Source organism: Branchiostoma floridae, chromosome 16 (assembly GCF_000003815.2).
Source record: "Branchiostoma floridae strain S238N-H82 chromosome 16, Bfl_VNyyK, whole genome shotgun sequence".
Taxonomy (NCBI): domain Eukaryota; kingdom Metazoa; phylum Chordata; class Leptocardii; order Amphioxiformes; family Branchiostomatidae; genus Branchiostoma; species Branchiostoma floridae.
In genome coordinates, this window is record NC_049994.1 from 5,104,389 (window position 1) to 5,127,861 (window position 23,473).

The 23,473-nt window shown below is 40.6% G+C and overlaps 2 protein-coding genes across 13 annotated transcripts in view; both read left to right on the plus strand.

Moving 5' to 3' along the window:
* Positions 1-1,585: 1,585 nt before the first annotated feature.
* Positions 1,586-19,939, plus strand: LOC118403725 (zinc transporter ZIP12-like). Of its 2 annotated transcripts, XM_035802518.1 has the most exons (13): positions 1,586-1,925; positions 3,159-3,446; positions 4,764-4,977; positions 8,405-8,574; positions 9,167-9,335; positions 10,851-11,020; positions 12,048-12,248; positions 13,366-13,440; positions 14,558-14,644; positions 15,093-15,180; positions 16,087-16,239; positions 17,342-17,529; positions 18,497-19,939. In XM_035802518.1, the coding sequence occupies exons 1-13, from the start codon at positions 1,683-1,685 to the stop codon at positions 18,632-18,634; spliced, it is 2,184 nt and encodes a 727-aa protein (XP_035658411.1). In that variant the 5' UTR covers positions 1,586-1,682; the 3' UTR covers positions 18,635-19,939. The 2 variants fall into 2 exon arrangements, with proteins under 2 accessions (XP_035658411.1, XP_035658412.1); XM_035802519.1 differs by lacking the exon at positions 13,366-13,440 and having other exon boundaries at positions 1,587-1,925.
* A 3,037-nt stretch (positions 19,940-22,976) lies between these two features.
* The window catches only part of LOC118403723, a 33,207-nt gene continuing 32,710 nt past the window's right edge, over positions 22,977-23,473 (plus strand). For all 11 annotated transcript variants that reach the window (XM_035802516.1, XM_035802505.1, XM_035802514.1 and 8 more), the window contains exon 1: positions 22,977-23,165. In XM_035802516.1, the coding sequence (XP_035658409.1) occupies positions 23,102-23,165 (64 nt within the window). In that variant the 5' untranslated portion in view covers positions 22,977-23,101. The remainder of the gene's footprint in view (positions 23,166-23,473) is intronic.

A 23,473-nucleotide genomic window follows, 5' to 3' on the forward strand; every position in this document is an offset into this window, starting at 1 on the left:
TTGCCTTTTCTCAGGTAACGCCCAGATAATAGCCCAAGAATACACACTCACAAACATACACACACACACACACACACACACACACACACACACACACACACACACACACACACACACACACACGCATACAAACACAAACACAAACAAACAAACCAAAAAATACAAGCAAACAGATGTTAGATTTCTGAGATAACCGATAATAGACGGAACCCAAACTGTCAAAGTTATATATAGGATAATTACGTCACAAGGTCGTGTTAGATACTCTAGATTGAACAGTGCCAATATGTACCATATGATTTTTGTCTTTCCTCAGGTAACGCCCAGATACTTACCGCCGTTTCCTCATCATGACTAATCTAGCGTTATGAGACATTTCATTTCCTCCACGTAAAATGGGTTGGTCTTGAACGAGATCAAATCATTTCGATTAGAAAAAAAAGACGATTTATAATGAGATAAAGAAGGACACTAACCACGGGTTACAATTAACGACCAAAACATCACCTTTCTTGAATCAACTCACCCGAGGCCATTCAATTTTCCACCTCACTACAATATCACATGACTGTTTGAGGTAAACAAACGTATACGATATAGTATGAAAACTATACAGATATACTTTAACTTTGTATCTTACGCTTCTTGATTTCAATAATTCTTTTCAAGTTTCTTTGCAAAAGCTATCGTTTGGTAAACCCTAGATCACAACGGCCATAGATTTTCTAAATCCGTAAACGTTTTTGTAGATCAAATCAATATTGTTTCAATGCTGACCAGTATTTTCTATTGTGTATCTGTATCTGTTTTATTTCTTTGTTTATCCCAATATTAAGCAAAGTGACGTAGTCCAACAATTTTTAAACCTTAATTATACCCTCTGGCGTCCATGGCCATTAGCATACCACCGATTCAACCAGTCACAATTCCGTAGGCATTAGTCATAAATGCGGACACAATCTAACTTGCATGTAGGTATCCTGTTATATATGTGCTTAGACGTATACTATGCCTTTTAATATGACTCTGTCACAAGAACTAGTAAGACGTTCTCTGTTTATTTGTTTGAACTTTGTTTATTCATGAAAGCTCAAATCGACCTGCAGGCCGCTTTTCATTGAGGTCAGGGGGGGGGTGTATATACAGTTTACATCATTTAAACCCGTCCTGATGGGTCTTATAGTCTATATACACAATTTTACATACATAGCGCAAAATACATAATAATGGAAGCTGCTACATGATTCGAATCTGTTCATTCGGTCGTTGGATATCATCAAGACGTCCTCGTTGCGACTGTCTTGCGACCAACGCGCGATTTGTTTAACAAAGTCAATAGATACAAGGAACGATTCTTTCAGTACGATTTGTATGTTTTGTTGTCCTTTAATTTCAGGCGTGCTTTTACATCTTGCATGATACTCCAGTAACTGGACTCCAGTTATAAAATTAATACACAAATGCAATTTTATGTCGCAATGGGGGTGGGAATGCGGGCGCGGACTCTTTTCTGTGGACACGTGATGCTCAGTATGTAAATGAGCCACTCGTAACTAACGAAGGCCGCAGTTGACTTGCGTCAAAGACTCAAACCGGTAGCCTTAGGCGTCGCGTGTAGTGACTATACCTTTTTGGCAGCCGGGATCGGCTATCCTGTGTAACACAACAGCGAAACATAAACGATGGCAACACGGCTGATTTTTCTCGTGAGTCTGTTGGCCCTAGCCGGGCTCGTAGCCCCACAACACGACGACCACGACCATGGGGAAGGGGAAGAACCATTTCACGAGGTTTTGGAGCTGCTGGGAGCCGACGAGAACAGCACTACTCTCACGACTGCACAGACGGAAGAACTGGTGCGAAGGTTGAAGGAAAAGGTGCAGTGCTCGCAACAGGATCTTGGACAGAGTACCACATGCGACACGGTATGTACCAGTACAAGTGCCATATTCAAGAGTTGCTCTTATGCTTCGGGATGAAGATTGAACTTTTTGTTCGGCCTCATCTTTTTGAACTGAAGTGCTTACACCAGTATTTACGATAGACTTCACATTACTAGCCCTGTATTTACCTTTCTCACCGATTCAGAACGAAAAACATGGGTTGTTTTTTCTCTGCTGGCATTTTCTTTTGAATTCTCACCACGATTCCCTTTTGTAACTGTGTTTTTCACTTCACTTGGCACCTCCTCAAATTAAGCGGGGGGTTGAAAAACACGAGTGCTCTCATGTATTATTCTTTCCTACATTGCCCATGCTGGCTCATTATGTTTCTATACCAGATTAGATCCGAAATATCAAAGGACAAATTTCACCTCTAGCAATTTACTTTGAGCCTGGTTATATAACAAATGCATTAGCTAGAAGAGCTAGAAGAGTACTATTTAGATGAAAATAGAGATTTTAGGAATTCCCTCAATTTTTGAACCGTGAAAATTTAACGTGGACGGCTCTGTGTTTGAAGCAAGGAGCTTTTATCAGTTTGAAGCAAGCACTCCTGTTAAATTTTGCTTTCATTTTGATTGAGAAAAAGGCTTGTTTGCAAAGTGAAAGAGTAACACAGGTGTAACATGTCGGAGCCGCAGTTAGTTCACACAAGAGCTTCCGTGCGAACATGGCGGATTGACCCACTTGTTGAATCACGGGCCGCTGCAGTTTCCAAGATCGAAGTCGAAGAGCCACATTCATACGCCCTTTCCTTCAGTAATATGTCTCCCTTTAAGTCATTTTAAAGATATAACGTTAAGTAATGACATTTCCTCCTTGGGTTATATGATACATGTATTGCACTGTACAGTGCGCCGCGCCCGGCCGGTGTTCTTCCGTGCGATGACAGTGTTTGGAAAAGCAAACATGGCGACTTCGCAAATAAAAAAGAAACGCCTCTTTGTGATTTCCCCATTATTTTTCTGTCCATTTCCATCGCTACTAGATGTACACTTATAATCTACTAATAAAGCAGAGAATGGCTTTAACATTACGTCAGTTAAGATCATTGAACAACTTCCATGACAAGGCCGCTACTACGCTAGGAATTAGTCACGTACACTGTCTGTAGCGTAGGCCACTTTTTACAGGTTAACCGTCTGTATTTAATTGTTGCTGAAGCCACGGCATTTTCCTAAGGTTACAAATGACAGTTTCTTGTGTTTTCCTTAGTGTTTGACCGCTGCAAGTCTGATCGCGACGGCCACGGGTGACAACAGTGCCACAACCCTGGACGAAGAGGGGTTCCACAAGGCTTCGGTGGTCCTCGTGGCCTATCTCACCGACTTAGCGGGCGTGTGCAAAAACAGCTCCGACCCGAGTGCAAAAGGGCTTTCCTCGTTTGAGGACCAGCTTCTCCAGTACACACACAGCGAGAGGGACGACAGACTCGGAGATCACAGCTTCGAACACGTCTTGGAAGACATCGGAGTCAACTACCAGGTTGAAAACTGGGGCAAGGTGAGTTTGGAAATACGTGAGACACCGGGGAAACAAAATGGCGACGCTTTGTTTCTGAAATTCACAGCGGGAGACAGAGGCGATTTGAGGGCTGTCACTTCAGCCGCACCCTATGCGTGCACGGTATTTAGCTACTTGTTTCTTTCGCTATTTCTAGCTTTAAAGTTTAAAGATAAATATCTGTGTCAACAAAGGTCTACCAGATGTCGTTCCGGCTATCTTCTTCCACTTGGAGGGTTTTAGACAAAGCTTACGACCCTGTATATTATCTGAATGTCTAACTGCTAGTAGTAGTACCTGACACGGAGCGCACGGTGATCGAGTTACAGCAAACAAGACCTAATGTCATCAATCACCTGTCAGTCAACCCGTCTCCATGGAGACCAGTTATTTATAGACGGCTTGCAGGGCTTCAGCCAATCAGGGAAGAGCATGACTTTCACCTGCGTGTCAGAAGTAAAGAAAGAAGAAGCCTAGCGGGTGGTCATACTCTTTTTCATTGCGCAACAGTTTTGTCTGAATTGTATATTTTGTAAACTAAACCCAAGGTTCAATACTATGCAAAGGGTAGTTTAGAAGGGTTGGCTGTGACCATCTGTTCAGTCTAAATGCAACAACAACCTATGCTTGCAAAGCTGGTGTTTTACACAGATGATGGTAAATATGTAAATAAATAAATAAACAAACAAATATAGATACTCATACACATTCATACTTGATAAGGATCAGAGGACTGATCGAAAGCTAGTTGGTAAGCGCTTTATTTTGTGTACGGATGTAAGGTGTCTGCAACATAAATATAGATAACGTTACAGATACAGAAGTTGGTGTGAAGAATTTACAGGTCTCCCTTGTTGACAAGTTGACATTTCGAAGATTCTCATGGATACAACAACAACTCTCGCATTCCCACTAGGTATCTTAAGGCCACACCAAATTATTTGTTGTGCTCGTTTGCGCTCGTTTGTAGTGTTAAGGCAGACCCTTGTTTTTAGACTGAAATTATGTGGATGTGGCTATGGATGGCAGTATTTACAGGTTTGTGATAGCAAAACGTATTATTTTTCTCGGGACTTTCAAAATGAAACAAAATAGACAGTGTCACACACGAATCTGAGAAGCAACAAATAAATTTGGTGTGGCCTAACATGAAAAAATTATGATATTGACTCCTACCAAAGAATCATCTTTTGAATACAAACTTGAAGTGTGCATACCTCGCGGATTCCTGATGCTACATTATCAGATCTCTGTAAAATCTCATCTTTAATAGACCCCTGAGAGACTAAAAAAATTGTAACCCTCTTCTTTTCTCAGTGTTTCAGTACCGAGTCAGTTTTTGAGGAACTGAACATCACCAATACCAGTGGTGGGGCAACCCGGGAACAGCTGGGAGAGGTCGCGGCTATAACAGTCGTCAGCGTGCTGCAGGGGTTGTGTATCGGAGAGGCAACGCTGCCGGAGAAAACCTTCTTCACCAACCACATCTTTGAGCTACTGAATGCTACAAATGGCGTCATCACAGCAGCGGGTAAGAGGCTTACATGTTTGCACAATCTCTCGCTGGCTGGAGTTTATGACCCCCTCCCCTAGGTGGTGGCAACTGAAGTAATATTCAACCAGATCCACTGTGGCGTAATTTATCGTATCAAACTTGCCCAATTGACTCCTTTAGCCGGTTATAGTCCTTGGCCAGCTTTGATACTACTGTAAATGCAGAAATGTTTGCGGTGGATTAATGTTCGCAGTTTTCGCAGAGAACACTTCACCGCGAATTTAAAACCACAGCGAACATTTTTCTATTGTAGTGTTACCGCGAACTTAAATCCACCGCGAAAAGTCCTTTTTCCCGCTACCGCGAAATTAAATCCCCGCGAAATTAAATACATTTACAGTATCTTATGGCACCGTAGGATCTGCTTGGAGATTACAACTGTAGGGCTGGCCGCTGGGAGCACAGTTTTAGTCAGGCTAAGGATAAGTACTCTCCAAGCAGAGGTTGGTGGGGAAAATCGTGAGCTTTTCCTTGCAACTGTTTTTTTCGATCGGCCTTCCCTTCAAGCATGTCCAGAGTTACCAGCAGAACCCTGGGAAGTCGGTCAGTGCGTGGCGCTCAATGGCAGTGTGCAGAGTTTTGGAGCGGCAGGAGTTTTGATGAACGCAAATTCCAACTTTAAATTTTTAAACAAGTACTATGACAGACATTTTATCGTCTCCCCCTAGATGTCAAGAATATGGTGTATACTTTTAAATTGATACCTTTATACATGTACATTTGTATATGTAAACACAAGAAAATATTTGGGTGCACCTGTATATCCACAGAAAAAAATTGGGTGCACATGCAGCTCCAATTTTGGGTGCACTAAGGTGCAAATACACCCAGTATTTGGAGCCTCGAAGTAAGTAAGTTGACGTACGGCATTACTCCGCAACGTCGGGGTTATACACGTCCGTTAGTACATTTTGTATTTCAAGCATGTGAAATTACCTTTGACATCAAGATTCTGCACAGTTGACAATTCATCTTTTTATTTTGATTCCTAATACCATACAAACAAGACTGGCAATAAAAATATTATTGCCATGACGACGATTGAGGGGAACAACAATACAGCTCAAATCAGAAATAGACTGGAACTTCCCTGTCGCACTATCCCAGGCACAATATACGAGCCCACCTGTAACATAAGCCTACACAGCCAGCAGACATGTACTATCCCTGGTACAGCACAATGGTCTGCCAGTAACCTAGGTCTTGGACAGGCTTCTAAAGTCTGTTATGTGGCAAATAGAAAATATTGAATTTCATTCTCATGGTTCATCTCAATCTCATAACCTTAAATGCATATAATTCTCAACACAAAGATTCAACTACCCAAAACTGTAATGACATTATGCGTGTGGGTGGCTGGCTTCCACATTTGTTGCTTTTCATGAACCCTCTAAGAATCAGAATATCCAGGAACAAAGAAAAAGAAAAATGGGAATAGGTGGTCGCAAACAGTATGGTCTTTGTTCTGCTATTAAAAATCTATGCCAAAAAGAAAATTGAACCTCCTAGCAAAACAGATTCTTGAGGCAAGGTAGAGTCACATCATGTCACAAATTAAGTTTGCACACCTGCATTTAGCCTTGGCAACCCTTCACACTCACACACACTCACTATCCAGTTAAAAGACTAAAAGAAAAAAGGATGTTCCGCTTTGTAGTTGAAAAGATGTTATAATCGCTAGCATATTTCACCTGACACGTAGAACATGCCCCATTTCCATGGTAGGAAAAACACAAAATAAGCCGACAAGTTCTATGCTTGAGTGTACATGTAAGTCTATTCAGTATGTACGTGTAGTACTGGTACATTGACGTTCCGGTATTTTGGACCTGTACCTAAATCATTTCCATGGGACTGCACGTGTAAACAGCACTAATTGTACGTCCTGAGCCACTTCATGATAAAAGCAATGAATCAGCACAATTGTTCTGCATTTTAAGCCCACATCAAATTCATGCTTGCTTCATTTTCTGGGAGAAATGTACAAGAGCCATATTTCCACCTGATTTGCAATTCAGTTCACATGAAACGTAGTGGCAAATTGGATTTTCTAGGGCTTATAATAGCTCAGTACAAAAGATCTTTTGTAGGCCGGATCTTTGCAGTACAAAGCATGTCTATATTTATTATGTAGACAACATCTGTTTCTGTAAAACGTGGGAACAACTTTATTTTCTCACCAGGCAGTAGGATAATATGAATGTTGCCTCATTTGTGAAAGTACTGTTTCCTGAGTCTGAATTGGCAGCCAGTATATGAATAAGTATCATTCAGTGTTACAGTTACGAACCTGCTTTGCACTGGCAATTGCGGCTGCATCACATCAAATCTCATCATCCCTAAAGTATAGTCAGTATTCCGAATAAAAAAATAAGATATCGTTCAGTTTGGGTTTAATGATTTTCTCTTGATTCGTGAGGAAAAATCACTGACATTCTTTAAGACAGATTTTTTTGGTAGGTCGGAAATGTCTGATTGCCACTACAATTTTTTTTATGGACCCAAAGGCATAAATGATATGTAGTATGAACTGTGAAACTGAAAGGTAATCCATGCTCTAGTTTTCTAGATGCGGATCCTGGGGAAAGAACTCTGCAACAGGCCTGACTCAGCCTAGTTCAGTAGTACTAGTACAGATGTGCCTACAGACTGTCATTCTCGTATAGGACTGTTTAGCCACAGCTGACGCTGCAGGGTTGATATCGATTAGGATTTTATCATGGTCAATATTGACTGAAGGAGGCCATACACTGTATATGCTCACTAGTTTTCTGTACATGCCTCTGATATAAATAACCTGGAAGCAGGTGGCAATGATGTTTAAGGCATCTGGTGGATTTTTGAATCCTTTAAAGTTGATGGATTTCATTCATCTTACTTGAAGACATTTGATAGCATAGGAATGGTAAAAGTATTAAGGAGGAAGGAAATTTGTCCTCCATCGATATCAAAGGCCAACTGCCATTCACTTGTAGGCTATGCAAAGGCCATGGGAAGTCTACAGTACCACTTAGTAATCCAAGTGAGTTTAATTTTAGATGTACCGGTATACGTCTAGTACAGTCAAACCTAGCGGCCACTCAAGGGACTGGAGAAATATGGCCCCTATAGACAGGTGGCCACTATAGAGAAAACGTTGATCAACTCATGACCATGAGCAAGCTACACCAAGTGGTTAGACTGGCAACTCTCGATCTTCATGTCTACCTTGTCCTCCCAACGACCTGGAGGTCAAGGGACTAGGTAGGTAGGTAGGTAGGTATGTACAAATGTACAGCACATACAAGCTAAAAGTTGTACATCATGGGGATCAGCAAAAACTATTCTGCATAATGATGATGTTAAGCTCAGTCTCTTAGCTGTATAAAGATGATGTTGACAAACTGTCATCGTTTGTTTCCAGCTTTTGAGGGGATGTTCACCTCTCTGGGGATTGGTGGAGATGGCCATGGGGCTGAAGGGGAGGAGGACGGGCATGACCACAGGAGGAAGCGAGCGGTCAGCAAGTCCAGGGTGAAGCGAGCGTCACATGACCATGGCCATGAGCACGAAGAGGGAGACTTTGAAGAGACGGTGAGTGCATATGGTTCAGAGTTTCTTGGTACAGTAGAAGCCAGTTACTAGTAATTGCACAAGGGATAACCGCACACTTCTGTTTATTGCACGGAATCCCCAAATCCCAAACCGCGGTTTTGCAGTTTAGCAACATAACACCACATTATTGCACCACCCGGGTAATTTGACGAAATAAGCTGGCAAGTGGGGTGTGCAAATACTTGGCTTCTACTGGGTAAGAATTATAAAAGGTAGTCCCATAGCCTTTTTGCGGCTATTAGAGGCAGTGTCCTGGACACTATTGGAAGGCAGAGCCCATCCGTAGTCCGTTTACCTATGTTTACATCTGTGTGAGGAAAGTTGTAAGGGTGGGTACTGGTATGGTGTACTGGTAAAAAAAAAATTATTATTGGACCGGCCCAGAAAAACAGGAGCTGAAAGAAAATCAGTGGACTGGATTTTGGACCAATTAGAAATTACAGATTATACTCAGTCTGGCAGGATAATCTGCATCGGTGTGTGAGAAAGGTGTATTATGAGAGTTGATGTAATGCGTGGATGCTACAATGTTGCAATGATAAAATAAAAAATGTTGTGTTCCAATTTACAGTGCTTTACGCCAGACCAGTTGATGCAGCTGTATCTGATCGATGAGGACAGCGGTCTAACACAGGCCCAGTTTACGGAGGTCGCACCTGCGATCGTCCAGCAGGTCTACAGCAAGGCATGTGTAGAAACTCACACAGCGGTCCCCGGCAAAGCACTCACTGAGGCTGAAAGTGAGTAATATTTATTTAATTTACTTTTGTTTTCTTTATACAGGGTAGGAGTGCTCAGTAGTTGTCTAGCCGGCCTTTGAACGGAAATTCTGTTGAGTGGCAGAGGTTTCCACGCGACGTTCCAGGGGGGGTGTCGGTGAAAATTTTGAAGTCTAAACTCCTCTGAAATGTTATTTCCTGTATTTTGAGGGGCAAATTCTGCCAATAGAGTACTGTAGACTCAGCTTGGTTCAATAGCATCTGTGCTGAATTTCTGGAGGTCTTTGCAAAATTTCAAATGTTTATGCTGATTAATATCTTAACGTGCCGATTTTTGTCCGTCATACTCTGGGGAAAGAATGGGCAAAATTTTTGTCCAAAGGATGGAAGGACCCTGTTGCTCAACGTTTAACACACTAATTTACAGGTGTACCCAGCAGCGTACCCAACAGTAATACCCAACAAAATACTGTCCCCAATCTTTATGACTTGATATGTATCAAATTACATGCAGTATCAATACTTTGTTTATTTTCCCACAACAGTCAAATCAATTTACGAAAGATGCATCACAACATTGTAATTGATTGATGGCTTGGAAGGAATAATGGGTTGGGATTTCACCCCCTCAAAAGCAGCTGTCGCCCAAGAAGACACAAAGAATTTAATCTAATCTTTAACCTAGCTAGCTGTCATTTGTAGCATACCTTGCTAAAAACTGTGTCAATGAAGCTCTCCGCATGTAAGCAAAGTTGTCCCTGAACTATGCACCTTGCTATTCTCTGAGCTGAAAAGGTGAAAAGTTCAGGGTGTGTCTTTTGGCTTCAGGGTAATCAATGACGTTAACGAAGATATCATCTTACATACAAATGTAGTAGTGTGCACTGGACCATATACAATGCAAACAGTCCCCTTTTCACCCCAATTAACTGAGAAAGAACAGGACTTTGATGATAGAAGATGATACAGTACTTGCTTTGTTATGTAGATTTAGTAATGTGTATAGTAGGCATTACGAATGCCCTTAGGTGCCAAAAGAAACCCCTGTTAAAGCAAATACTGTAAATGCATTTAAGTTTGCGGGGATTTAATTTTGCGGTAGCGGGAAAAGGACTTTTCGCGGTGGTTTTAATTTCGCGGTAACACCATAGACTGCAGTTCAATATTAAAGTTTTATTGTTGCAAAGTTTGAGCTTTGTTCCAACACAAGAGAAATACTCGCCATGAATTTTTCGGTCTATCTCAACAACCTTCGTCAGATGTCTGATTCATTGCGCTGACGTTCCGAAAGTCGGAAGTTTGATGATGCCAGGAGAGAATGAAATGGCGGAAAGACGAAAATGTCAATTAAACTCAAACTTTGCAACTTTGGATTCTACCAACATTGATACAACATGTAAGTCTTCATTTGAGCAAGGAAAGTTGCTACCCTATGTGCTACTACATGTAGGTCTGAATGAATAAACGATTAACGACTTACTTGTCCAATCCTACAATCATAGTCAGTATGTTGACGGAGTTGTCTTTCCTGTACAGAGTATGGGTACGGCACCTTGGCTGTGTTGATCATCAGTCTGCTGGCCCTGATCGGAGTCCTGTTCATCCCAATGTTCAGCTCCAGCCTGTACAAGGAGGCACTGCAGGGCTGCATAGCTCTGGGTGTAGGGGCACTGACGGGTGATGCACTGCTCCACCTTATTCCACAGGTAAACTATGGGCTTTATTACAAAGAAGAAAAAAATTCACGGGTCTTAGTGGCAAGTGTGCAGATGTGGACACACTGGCATCACCAAATCCGTAGGTGTTTTATGGCACCTTTAGACAGATTAGCCGTGAGGCTCGGTGGGTGTCACTCCACTGTCATGGGGGCAGGGGCACGGCGAGTATCGAACTCGGAACCTAATGATTCTGATTCCAACGCTCTAGCCGGCGTTGGGCCACACAGACACCCCTATGGGCTTTATTACATATAATAAGTAACAGGGTTTGTTCTAGAAAAAATCACAAGAGGGAGCACTGCAATGGAGCGGATTGACCAAGTGGGGGCGATGGGGTTAAAGTTGGGGTTTTCCCTTCTGCGGTGTGGGGTTTTAGAGAATTTTAAGTTAAAATAGTGCCCGTACACGTCTGCAAGTAGATTGCACAAGACATATATCAACAGTCAAACCTGTCTATAACGGCCACTCGAGGGACTGGAGAAATGTGTCCACTATAGACAGGAGGCCACTATAGGGAAAATGCTGACTGGTACCCACTGATCTTTCTCGCCAAGTAACATTGTCACAATTGTAAAAAAATTCAACTAACCCTGCCAAGTCAACTCTGCCAAAAATGATTGATAGCCATGCGTAATGTTGGTAAATTCGCCGACAAAAACTTGTGCTCAAAACATTGAGGGGCACATATATACTTTCCACTACTGCCAAAATGTTGGGAACTCCAAATCCTTGCAAACTACGATTTTAAACGCGGCGCAGGGTGACATACAGCCTCTGTATAGTCGCAATAAGCAGTGTTTCTGTATCTACAGGAAATTTTGTGACCATGGTCTCGTTGGACAGGTGGCCGCTATAGACTATTTCTTAATGCTTAGGTCAATGGGGAAAATCCAAGGGACCGACAAAAAGTGACCGCAATGGCTGCTTTGCAACTGTGGCCGCTGATACAGGTTTCACTGTACAAGAAACTCATACCTATTCCATGGAGCACTATGAATTCTTGTTTCCTCGTCAGGCTCTTGGGCTGCATGCCGACCACACAGCGGCAGATACGCACGACCATGGAGCTCACGACCTGTCCTACATCTGGAAGCAACTGGCCGTCATGGGCGGCATCTATCTGTTCTTCATCTTCGAGAAGGCCATGGGACAAGTCACCTCCTACTTTGGGTACCGTGGGCACAGCCACGGAGACAGCCGCGTGCAAACTAATCAGGTAAGCCCGCCCTGATATACAATTACAACGAAAATCGATAAATGGTATGTTCAAAGTCAAAACTACATTTCATAGTAACACCTCCTCACCTCACCTAGTCCCTACATATCCTACATACTCCACAGCAAGCCATGATCAGAGATGTACTGGAATACTAGCATGCTCTAGCTAGTGTCCATTTTTGCATGAAAATGACGGAAATTTGCTGCTCGTGACAGAAAATCAACCAATCCGTCAACCTTGACGGACAAAAATCCTTGGTGAAAGACATATGCGGCTTGGGGATGCCGTCCACGGCCGTAAAACTTACTAAAAGCCACACGCTGTTTGTTTTGCTATTGTTATGATTGTTGACAATGTACTGTGTCGGTGCCTTTTCACATACGGTAATCTATAAAAAAGACGTTTTTTCAAGGTCTCAGTTCAGTCTCTCTAACTCCTGGAATGGTGTTTTTGCGGTTTTCGGACAATGGGAATTGGCTGACGGGAAAAAAACCTGAGCTGGCTAGAGCCCTGAATACTAGTATTACAAAAACATTGCAGGTGTGACTTGATAGCAAGAAAATTCCGAAGATGTTGTTGTTTGTCACCAATTGTTTAGTGGAAAGCTTTACTCAAATGAAGCATCTTGAGTAAAGCTTTAATTTTTTTGTTCAATGCATAGTCTGACATATACCACAGGCACTGGTAGCATAGCAGGTAAACAAAGTGTCATTGATTTTAGAGCTGTCCTATTTAGCTTTTGAAAGCTACTTACATGTATTATAATCCTTAATACTGTATGTTTTATCTACAATATTTTGCATACGATAATCATTAAAACCAGGGTACAGGTAGTTACAAATGCTAAAGTAGGTTTTGGTACATGTACAATGTATATGGAGCAGGAAGGATCATACTTGTATGTTCTATCAAATTTTGTGTTCATTTTAGTTTTTCTGTCTTTTCTGTATATTATCCTTATGTCAACTTTTGGTTTGTGTCATTATTTTTGGTCCATTTTACCCCTTCCCAACCCACACTCTACAGCAATCCTTCCTGTCCCCATTCTTAAGACTTCATCATTTATATTCATAATTCAGTAACACAATGATTGATTGATATTACTGATGCCAAGGTGGCAAATGACGGCACGATGGAACCGCACCCCCACCATTGCGAGATGCGGACCACCGGGCACACGATCTCCCTGGTACTGAACCGTGGTTTAAACTATGTGTTGGTTTCCAGGTGTTTTGTCTGACTGACATTATCTAACAGGATGCCAATCATGCATAGCTCTTGCTACTTGCCATTGCAGATTGTTGGTGGCTTGCGTCAGATGTTAACTCTTTTAGAGCTCTTGCACAAAACTAACTTTTACATCCAAGTACATCATTCCATCCAAGCACAATTGTTCATAGCTACAAGTACATGTATGTGTACATCTCTGTATCTAATGTTTTTTGTTGAATCTGTATGTGTCTTGTGTCCTCACAACGAGTTTTGTAATTGTTTTTGTGTTTAACTAAATGTTGAAGTGTCTTTGCGCCTAATGTTCCTACCAATCACCTATCAGTCTTTTGTGTCAAACTAATTAAATGCTTTGTTGTGTGCTCAGCTCACATTTCTTATACGATGGACCTTAACCTTAGCCTGGGTACCCTCCGGATAGTAGTTCGCTCCTATGTTCGCTTCTGCTATCCGTCTGGAGACGTGCACATTGAAACCGTTTGGTGCTAACGTCAGTTAATGAGTGAATCAAGGAATAGGTTCTAGAGCACTCGTTCGATGACAACAGGCCCATAAGCGGACGGAGGGTTTGTCCGGTGTTGGAACACTGGTTCGAACGAGAGCTTGAATCCATTCCATAATTCGCTCTTATGTGGGGACCAATCAGCGCCTGCTTCCAAAATTTGGACGATTCCAGACGTTAAGATGGTCCGCGTTCCCAGACGGAAACACAGAGAAGCGACTGTATATAGTGTATAATGAATGTCAGAGCTAGAAGCGACTGTATATAGTATATAAACTGAACGCCGGAGCGAACTGCTTTCCGGATGGTACACCCAGGCTACCTTAACCTCATATGGTGATATTGTTTGGTGGTGGTTTTAGTTTACAAGGGCGTCTTTTTTACGCATGGCAACTAGAATTGTCACAAAATAGATTTCTGTCTTTCTGAGAAAACATTTCAACATAAAGGTTGGACAGGTTTAAATGTAACTCACAAAATAACATTATGTAGAATGCATAAAATTGCTGGAAGCCTGAAACAGTCCCTTTTGGAATGGCTTTTAAGTATTCTGTGGTGTTGGTTACTCGTACAGGAGCCAAGCGACAACCCCATGCATACAATGGACAATGGGAAGCCAGCCAGCGCCAACCTTGAAAAGTCAGTTTCCAAACAGCAACTGGTGAGTCAAGATCAAAACATGCAATCGTAGTTAAATGAAATTAAAGAAAACTGTTTTGTATGCTTTTTAGCACTAGCGAATAAAACTCAGATAACAGCTATGAAGATGTTTTGTGACAAGACTTTTATGTGACAAGAAAAATTAAAGGTACTATGGTGTATATTAGTTCTCAGATGCCATAATACTGACACATCAAAAACATTGTTGTAGAGATCCTCTGAAGATTCTTTTGAACACCTTAGGATCACTGATATTGGTACATCAGTTTAAGTAACTTTAAATTCATGTATTTTTTTCTCATTTGGCAATGTTTAATGGCATCTGGAGGATGTTGACATTACTGACATTACTGACATTGCAAGAATCCACATTCTTCCTGTTCACCTGTTACAAGGTGAATATGATTTCTTTTACTGTAGCACTAAACTTATAAGTTATCATATTTCAGACCAATGCAGAGAGCACAGTGACAGTTAACCTGGACTCAGAGCAGCCAGAGGCTGACAACCAGGAGAAAAAGTACTTCTGCTGCAAAGGTAGGCTTACTGGCTGAGCAGCCACTACTAATCCATACAAATGTATTAGGCCTATCGTGCAGCTGACTACCTTTGGCTGTAGTTGTTGATCGTATATGATTTGCCAAATGTAGAAATCGTCTGAAAGCTGGGCATAGTTTTTACCTCAAAATCGACACCATCACATTGGACAGGGCTTGGGGATTTGCAAAAATGAGTCACTCACATAACTCACTGTCAGGTTTATAATCTTAGACTGTTGTTCCCTGTCAGGCAAGGGCTAGACGTAACGCTAATTATGTTCACCTTTATCCACAGGGTAACCTATATCCGTTGTTTTAGAAAAAACAGCCTGAGGGTATTTAGGGATATCCAGTCGACAGTTGCTGCAATATTTTGAAAATAACTGCAATGTTTTGAGAATATTGCAATTTGAAACCACATCCGTCGACTTGATATCTCTACATACACTTTTTTTAAAAACTACAGATAAAAGTGAACAAGCGTTAGATGTGGAGGCTTGATGACAGCTTGCCAGCTGAGCCTCTATCTTTAGGGTTGTCACAGAAAGTTGAGGAGATGTTGCTGCTGGGGACAAAAAAAGTTTTGCCCATTCTGTCCTCTATAACAGACAAAAAATCTGCATGTAAAGATATTGATTGAACCAAGCTGAGTCTACCAGCAAAATTTGCCTCTCAGAATAAAGAAAATAGTGTTTCAGATTTCAAAATTTTCCCTGGGAGTATATCCCTGGATCCTCTAGAATCAGCATGCCTTTGACAGGATTTCCATGTTTAAATCCAGGGGACAGAAAAAATTTCAGGCTGGCTAGAACACTGAGCAAATCTCTAGGAAAGGTATACTATGCGTAAAGATGGTTAAGTGGCTTTGCGAAAGAAAGAAACCAAAACCTGACCCTTTCTGCAGGTTTCACATCGCTGGCTATGCTGATCATCGTTGGTGACGGCCTGCACAACTTGAGCGATGGGCTGGCCATCGGGATCGCCTTTGCTGGGAACCTGTCTATTGGCATATCCACGTCCATCGCAGTGCTGGCACACGAGTTACCACATGAGATCGGTCAGTTGAACATAATTTACCTTGAGCATATTACATAATGTATTACTTAGGACAGACAAGCAGTAAATGTACAGTCAAACCAGTATTAGCGGCCACCTTTGCATAGCGACCACCTGGCCATAGTGGCCACTTTTTGTCGGTCCCTTGGATTCATAATGATTAAGAAATAGGCTTAGCAGCCACCTGTCCAACGCGGCCACGGCCACACGATTTCCGGTCCCGTTGATACAGAAACACTGCCTATTGCAACCATACTGCAGCCTTATGTCACCCTGCACCGAGTTTGGAATTGTAGTTTGCGAGGATTTGGAGTTCCTGACAGGGTCATTTTGGCGGTAGCAGAAGATATGCATGCCTTGAGCATTAAAGTGCAAGTCTTTGTCAGCGAATTTACATCGAGACAATATTACATGGGGGAACTGAAATCATGTGTAACTTGCTCATGGTCAATTGATCAACATTTTCTCTATATAGTGGCCATCTGTCTATAGTGGCCATATTTCTCCAGTCCCTTGAGTGGCCGCTATAGACAGGTTTGATTGTACTTTCAAAGCAGAGGTTCAGCTCTAGCTGTTTTTGACATGTTTTTTTGGCATTTTTTGTCAGGATTTCTCTTCAATTTTTCCCATACAGAAAATGGGACAAAATAGAAAGCAAAAAAACAACATGTCAAAAACAGCCGTAGACAAACCACGCACTGCTTGGAGAGTTAAGCGTCAATGGTCAAGACTGTACAAGTGACCACCTCTACATAACAACGACCTTGTGTAGCCTGTTAGTCTTAGACAATTTTTCCCATGGGGGGGTGATTATGTATCTATTCAGAATAACATTTTAAAAACGAGTGCTCTTTAAAACTATAATCCAGAGAAGACTGTGCTTGGTGATAACATATTCCACTCTACAATAGTTCTGGGGAAATAGGAATTTTTGAACACATCAATCCTAGCTTGGCTACTTGAAGGCATGACTGTTTCTAGTTCGTTTTTGAGCTGGTGTTAGATACTTATCAGTCAGTACATCCACCAGTTTATTGGTCATCTTGTACATCATACAAAGTCTTGCGTGCTTTCTCGAAGATCAACGTCAATTTTTCTTTCAGGTGACTTTGCCATCCTGCTGAAGTGTGGCATGAGTTACAAGCAGGCTCTCCTGTGGAACTTTGTTTCCGCCTTGTCCTGCTTCCTGGGGCTGTACATGGGACTGGCCATCGGGGCAGACATCACCTCAAGGCAGTGGATCTTTGCAGTGATCGCTGGCATGTTCTTATACATTGCCATGGTGGACATGGTAGGTCGGAGCTTCATAAGCATTGAGTGGTAACGCTAGTTCACCTTTATCCGTTGGGTAACCTATTTCTGTTAATTCTAAAAACAGGGTATAGGGGATATCACGTTGATGGACTTGGTTTCAAATTGCAATATTTTCAGCATATTGCAGTTTACAACTACCACCGTCGACTTGATGTGCCTAAATACCCTATTTTGAAAAACAGCGGATATAGGTTACCCCGCGGATAAAAGTTAACTTGCATTACATGACAGTTTGTACATTGATGAAGAATGAAGACCTTAATTGTACATTTTTACCCAACTGAACTAAGTACAGGTCACAACAGAGACAGAACATACAAAATAGTATCATAGACCGAGTCTAACACAGACGTTCGGCTTCTTCTCGCTAATCTTGGTAATCAGGTGAAAATATAGGACCTAGTTTGTATCCAGGGTTTAGCAACAGTCAGTTTGTCAAAATGCATTAAGGAATATAAATTTGTCTGTGCTACTCATATGTCTAAAGTGAGGGAATCTACTTTATACACATAGCTAAATGGAGTATTTCTATCCCTAACATACATATATAGTACAATCAACATGAAGTGCACTTCATCTTCTATTATGTTTGAGGTACATGTACAAAATTGACAGACTCTAAATTATGATGAACATCAGTGAATGAAAAACAGAGACCTTTTGTGTGTTCAACTTGATTCATTTCAATGAAAGAATTATTATGAGTGAACTTGACATGGGTTGATTGAGTGAATGAGTGGGCGTGAGCGAGTGTGAGTGAAAGTACAAGTTTTAGAAGTCTGACTGTTACATAAGATGCCACCTATGAAGACCATTGAAATGCTGCTTGTTGACTGCTACATGGTTGAGATGCTATGATAACATGACATGTTCTGTTACTACTATGTAAAGCAAATGACATACTTCTGGTATATCTTACACAATGTTGTTGTTTTAAACCACAGATGCCGGAGCTTGCCGAGCACAAGTCGGAACGACCAGTCGTGACATTCATCGTGCAGAATGTGGGTTTCATGCTGGGAGTGACCTCACTCCTGTTGCTTGCCCTGTACGAAGACCAGATCGCAGTTAGTGTCCAGTAGTGAAGGACGGCTGGGGATTATTGCCAAATTATGGATTTTGTTATACCCGGCGCGTAAACCTTGGACCTAAAAGAGAACAAATGTAGACTGAAGGTGGACTTACTTGTGTCAGAGAGAGAGTTACTCCCGGAGTAAGTCCACCCCATTTTGCCATGTTTGAGAACTGTTGGTGTTAGTTTTATTATCCAAAGGCCTTAACACCAATTTAGGCAGTAAGTCCGTCTTCAGTCCTCCTTCAGTAAGTCCATTTTCAGACCATTGGATTTACTGTGGGTGAAAAGAAGACTATGGTCCATGGCAATTGTTGTTCATAAGTCCAAGGTTTGCAATGTTATTTGACGCTAGTTCACCTTTATCCATCGTTTTTATAAACGGGATATTCAGCGATTTTAGTCGTCAGAGGATGGTTGAAAATTGCAGTATATTAAAAATATGGCAGTTTGACACCACCTTCCGTCGACTTGATATGCTTTGATATCCTGTTGTTAAATTAACAGAAATAGGTTACCCCAAGGATAAAGGTAAAGTAGTGTTAACAGCCAGATATGAATAGAGGATATGAGATAATGAAAGATTAAAACAACTATGAATTCAAATGCCTGAATGTGAGCATTTTGTGGTTCATATCCTAACTGATATGAAAAAATGGAGCTGAAAATCCAACTGGTACAGTAGGAAAAAATGGAGCTGCAAATTCAAGAGCCAAGAAATATTTGGTGTTGCCTTGTTTGTGCTTTGCTGGTTGCTTTTCCCTTGCTGTGAGGCATGTTTTTATCAGTGTGTATTGGCGATATTGTTATTCATTAGTCATGCCAAATATAAGATGATTTTTATGAGGAAAATGAACTTCTGTGTTCGTTTGGTAACGTTATATATTTGAGATAAGTGATTCTTTAAAAAATTCTATGTTATCGGTAGTATTTGCACTGTTACATGGTACTAGTGTTTTAAGGCCCCTGTATTCTTATCACTAGCTATTATAAGCTATATAAATATGTGATTGTACTGTAATCTAAACTAGATTTGTATAAGCATCAAATCTTTGTAATTCCACTGGGATCCATATTACAGCCACATAGAAAACAAAAACTTTATTGTTGAGGCCTTCTCAAGATTGTTTTGCATACCAGAATATACAATCATGTAGACTACCTCAGAATGACTGATGATGCATGGGTGCATCTCTTTAAATTACTAATATATAGATTCACGAAATTTCATTTGAAATGGCACCCAGTGGAATTATAGGGGTTGATGTTACAAAATAATGTACATTTAACTTCATAAGTTGAATATTATGCAAAATGTAAAAGAATGACTGAGAAGTCACAAAGACACAAAGTGAGCTTTGAGCGCTCTGTCAAAATTTAGGTTGCAACAAGCTCAATGCCTTAAGTTAGTGGAATGGGGGTTCAACTAAGGTCAGGAGTGCTGTCTACCTGTGATTTTTGTTATGATTTTTCTTCTACGCTTATATCAATTTTAGGGTTCTCTCGATAACCTGTCCTGGGATCAAAATTCGCTTTTTGGGTTGGACAAAATCCTTTTGTTGAAAAAGTCTGAGTACTAGTCTCATGACATGACATTGATGAAAACATATTTCTGTAAGCTTAACATGACAAATCTAGCAACGCATATAAACAACATGTAACAGTTATCTTCCAAACAATGAGAAGGAAGGATGAAAAGAATTCAAAGCTTCAGATAGCCACATGGTAACGTTTAATTGTATCTTCGAGAATGTTATGTCTTCATGTGTGAAGAGTAGTGATGTTCTGTTATACCAATGACTGTTCATATGTCAAAAGGACACTAATGAGGAATGAATAACCTGGTCCAGTAGTACATTTATCATTATTTTTTTTGTGCACTTTATGGCCTATATTAGCTCACTTTACACCTTCTTTTAGTAACAGTATAACGCTGGTTCACCTTTATCCAAGGGTAACCTATATTCGTTGTTTGTAAAAAAAAAAACGAATTTTGGGATATGAAGTCGACGGACGGTGGTTTCAAATCGGAACATTTTGAAAATATTGCAATTTTGAAACCACTGTCAGCAGACTTAGTAAATGTGCTATTATTAAAGACAACGGATAAAGGTCACCCCACAGATAAAGGTCAACCAGTGTTAGTCCCAAAGTTTTTTTTTAACTAACAGACAGTGAACCTTTGATAATTAGATATGGACAATATGTCTAATGTATATAATTGTTCATTTTAATGATTGAACTGTAAATTTCTAAAGAAAGCAGGACTGTGGTGAATATTTTCCTTTGTATTAAAAATATTATGGAGAAAGTATATGGAACATGACATGTATGTATACAATCAGCACTATCAGATTTCTATGGGATTTAGACAGATGTGGACTATTTTTGACAAGAAAGATTGACTTTAATGGAAAATATATTTTCTTTGGTGTTGATTGTAATAAAGATTATTGCTGTCTGACAATTCACATGCTAGTGTGCTGATTTTTTAGAGGAAAATATAGATTTGAAGAGTTGGTAATTCCTTACCACAAAATGAGACATCATGACAGAATGCAGCTTTTCCGTAAGGCATCATAGGCACACTGTTTTTAAATTGATTTCCTATGATTTGTAGGAAAAGCTATCATATTTATGAAGGAAGACAATCAAATTTTTCACAACTACCTTCCTTTTTTATATAGCATGATAATGTATAGGGGGTTCTTTTAAGTTAAGCGTAAAGTGGTTTGGGACCGCCCCATACAGACCCTCAAATTATGACTGAAAGTAGAAAAAAAGACATAGAATCTTTATTTAACATCTGAGATATGGAAGAAAACAAGATTCCAAATATCCTGCAAATTTTCATTTCATATTCTTCTAAGGCTTTGGTCAGTAAATGTTAGAATGTGTCATCAACATTATAAAAGAAGTTACTTCTTTGCTCAGGTCATTGCTGAACTTGTATAATCATAAAAGCTCCTTAGTGTAATGTATGCTTCAGTATATTTACAATATTATAAAAATACCAGGATGCAGTTTTACATTGCGAAACCGAATCCAAAGCCTTTCCCACCAGCCGTAATGGGCCTCTAATGTTTCCGGGACTGTAATCGAAAACACAGATTTTAAATCAATTTGCCTTGCATGGGCTAATAGAAGGACTCCAGACACCACTCAAGCGCCCCACCTAACGCATGTCTTACTAACTGCAGCTTGACAGCAAGAATATGGCAGATCTTGGAAGAAGAGAACTCGTAAATTTTCTGGCTGCCCCACGGGTCATGGGTTGCGTCAACTTGCGTGTCGGGAAAACGCAGATTAATATATCTTAAGCACAAGAAAAGGTTGCAACATTCAATCCCAAGATCTGCTTGGAGATTGTTTCAAACGTTGCGTCTCTCACAGTCTCGCTCTCTGTGCGCCACTTTCGAAAAGACTTAATCACGCAAGGACGCATTAAAACAATCTGAGAGTCATCTGAAACTATAATTTATCTGTTTGAACATTTAACTTTACTAGAATTGCCCATTTTTTCGTTTCAAAGTAACAAAGTTGACACGTTTAACGTTACGCAAATAATATAGCTATTTTTTATTAAGCAAACATACATAAGCAAAGTACAGATAGCGGCTCACTCAAGTTGAAAAAAAAAAAAAAACCCAACTCATATTGGCGCTGCTATTACAACAAAATGAAAAGGGTATATAATTAAAAAGAAAGACAGAGAGATAAATTTATAATCAATTAAACACAAGTAACAACAATTAATTGGGTATTTAATGACATGGCGATTGATTAGTTTATAAGTTTAAAATCGGCTGAAACATCGTTGTTTGAAACCATTTCAGGTAAATCTAACATATTGAGATCAAGTGAATGCAAACTATAAATAAAAGTAGCTTATGGTAACATGTAACGTTAAACATCTCAGTAAATAACTTACACCGACCAACCAGTTAACGTTAACGCTAACTAACTAAACAGCAATTCACGTGGGGATCTCACATTCGTTGCGCAAATGCTTGTTTTGCTTATACCGAACAAATGTTTTCATACTCATAATCTCGTAGTCCAAAAAAGCTGATTCGATACCATGTAAACATGATTTTGCTCAGAATGGAAATAATCCGACAGAAAATCTTATAATGCTGTGTGCAAGTAGGGCAAAATATATGCGTGCTATGCTTAAACGTTAACGTTGTAAAATTACCAACCTATTCAATCCTGGAAAGACAGATAATTTTTTTTTTTCTTTTGTTGTTGTTGAAAACCTGAACACTTGAAACCATAGTTGCGTATATGATTGCCCCTGACACTCCATTAGATTCCCGTTCGATAACATTTGCGTGCGGTGACTTATTGTTTAGCGTTGCCTAGCAACCGGGGCTATTGTGTCCCCCAGGCGTCAGAAACCTGACGAGCCGGGCAGTTCGTCCTGAGATCTGTGATAAGAAAACAACAAACACAAGACGGAACAGAACGGTTCAACATGGCCAGCAGTAGTCTCGGCTTCAAGCATGTCAACCGGGGCCCACTCAAACTTGATCATGACAGTGAGTACTTCAGTTTTTCTGTATCAAAATCCCGCCAAAAATTAATTTGCACCGGACACAAACCGGACACTGACCACATGTATGCCAAGTCATCATCACTATTCATTCCAGATGTAGAATTCTCTCTCCGAGTATTTGGTTATTTCGTGGGACTTTTCGTAGCTCCTGCTTTTCTTTCAGCGTTTCATTTATGCCAAGGGAGGTATTTATTTACCAAAGAGAAGTGTATTTTGCCAACAGTTTGCTAGATTTTGCTAGAGATTTCTTTACACGCCAGTCAACTCTGGGGAACACAGATGTTTTTCCAT